This window comes from Buceros rhinoceros, unplaced genomic scaffold (assembly GCF_000710305.1).
Source record: "Buceros rhinoceros silvestris isolate BGI_N320 unplaced genomic scaffold, ASM71030v1 scaffold27757, whole genome shotgun sequence".
NCBI classification, from domain to species: Eukaryota; Metazoa; Chordata; class Aves; order Bucerotiformes; family Bucerotidae; genus Buceros; species Buceros rhinoceros.
The window spans coordinates 1-691 of NW_010423263.1; the positions used below are offsets into that span (position 1 = coordinate 1).

The 691-nt window shown below is 63.8% G+C and overlaps 1 protein-coding gene across 1 annotated transcript in view; it reads left to right on the forward strand.

Moving 5' to 3' along the window:
- Positions 1–7: 7 nt before the first annotated feature.
- PIWIL2 (piwi-like RNA-mediated gene silencing 2) overlaps positions 8–691 on the forward strand; it is a gene marked incomplete at its 5' end in the record, with an annotated part of 5,653 nt that continues 4,969 nt past the window's right edge. Inside the window, 4 exons of the mRNA XM_010140377.1 lie at positions 8–82; positions 208–294; positions 433–573; positions 662–691. The exon at positions 662–691 is cut by the window's right edge and continues 16 nt beyond it. Coding sequence (XP_010138679.1) covers positions 8–82; positions 208–294; positions 433–573; positions 662–691 — 333 coding nt within the window. The remainder of the gene's footprint in view (positions 83–207; positions 295–432; positions 574–661) is intronic.

Sequence of the window (691 nt, forward strand, 5' to 3'; positions counted from 1 at the left end):
CACTTGGGGGACCAGCATCGGGTACGTGCCCCAGCCGCTGCTCATCCACAGGCCTAAGGAAAGACAGACACCGCAGGGGAAGGTGAGCCAGGCAGGGAGGCCTGGGGAGGGAGATTGAGAGCCACGGTCCTTTCTTGGCTCCTCCAGCCCCTTGCTGGCAGCGCAGGGGCTTTGGGGTGCTGAGGGGACCTGTGCCCTTCCCTGCAGCATCAGCTTGACGTGGTACTGCTCGTGCCAGAGCTCACCTTCATGACCGGGCTCCCCGATATGAAGAAGGACAGTCGGACAGTGAAGGTCAGAGCACGTTTGCGGTCACTTCAGCTGGTGTCGCCTAGTTTGGAGAGCTGAACCCCAGCCACCCGCGGCCAGAGGGGAGCTCAGAGTCCCCCCATTGCACCCGCGGGTTCCCCAACTCGCCTCCTCCCGCTGCAGGACGTGATGCGGGAGATGCTGCACAGCCCCAAGCAGCACCACATGCGTCTCACCAGCCTCCTGCGCAGGATCCAGGACAGCCCCGAGGCCTCGCAGGAGCTGATGCGCTGGGGGCTCAGCCTGGACCCGGATATCCTCTGGGTAGGGGCTGTGGGGAGCTGGGTTCTGGACTTCCCGCTCCTGGCAATGTGGCAGCACCGGAGCTGCTGTGGATTTCTGCTACCTTCAGACCCAGGGCCAAGTACTGCACAATGAGAGG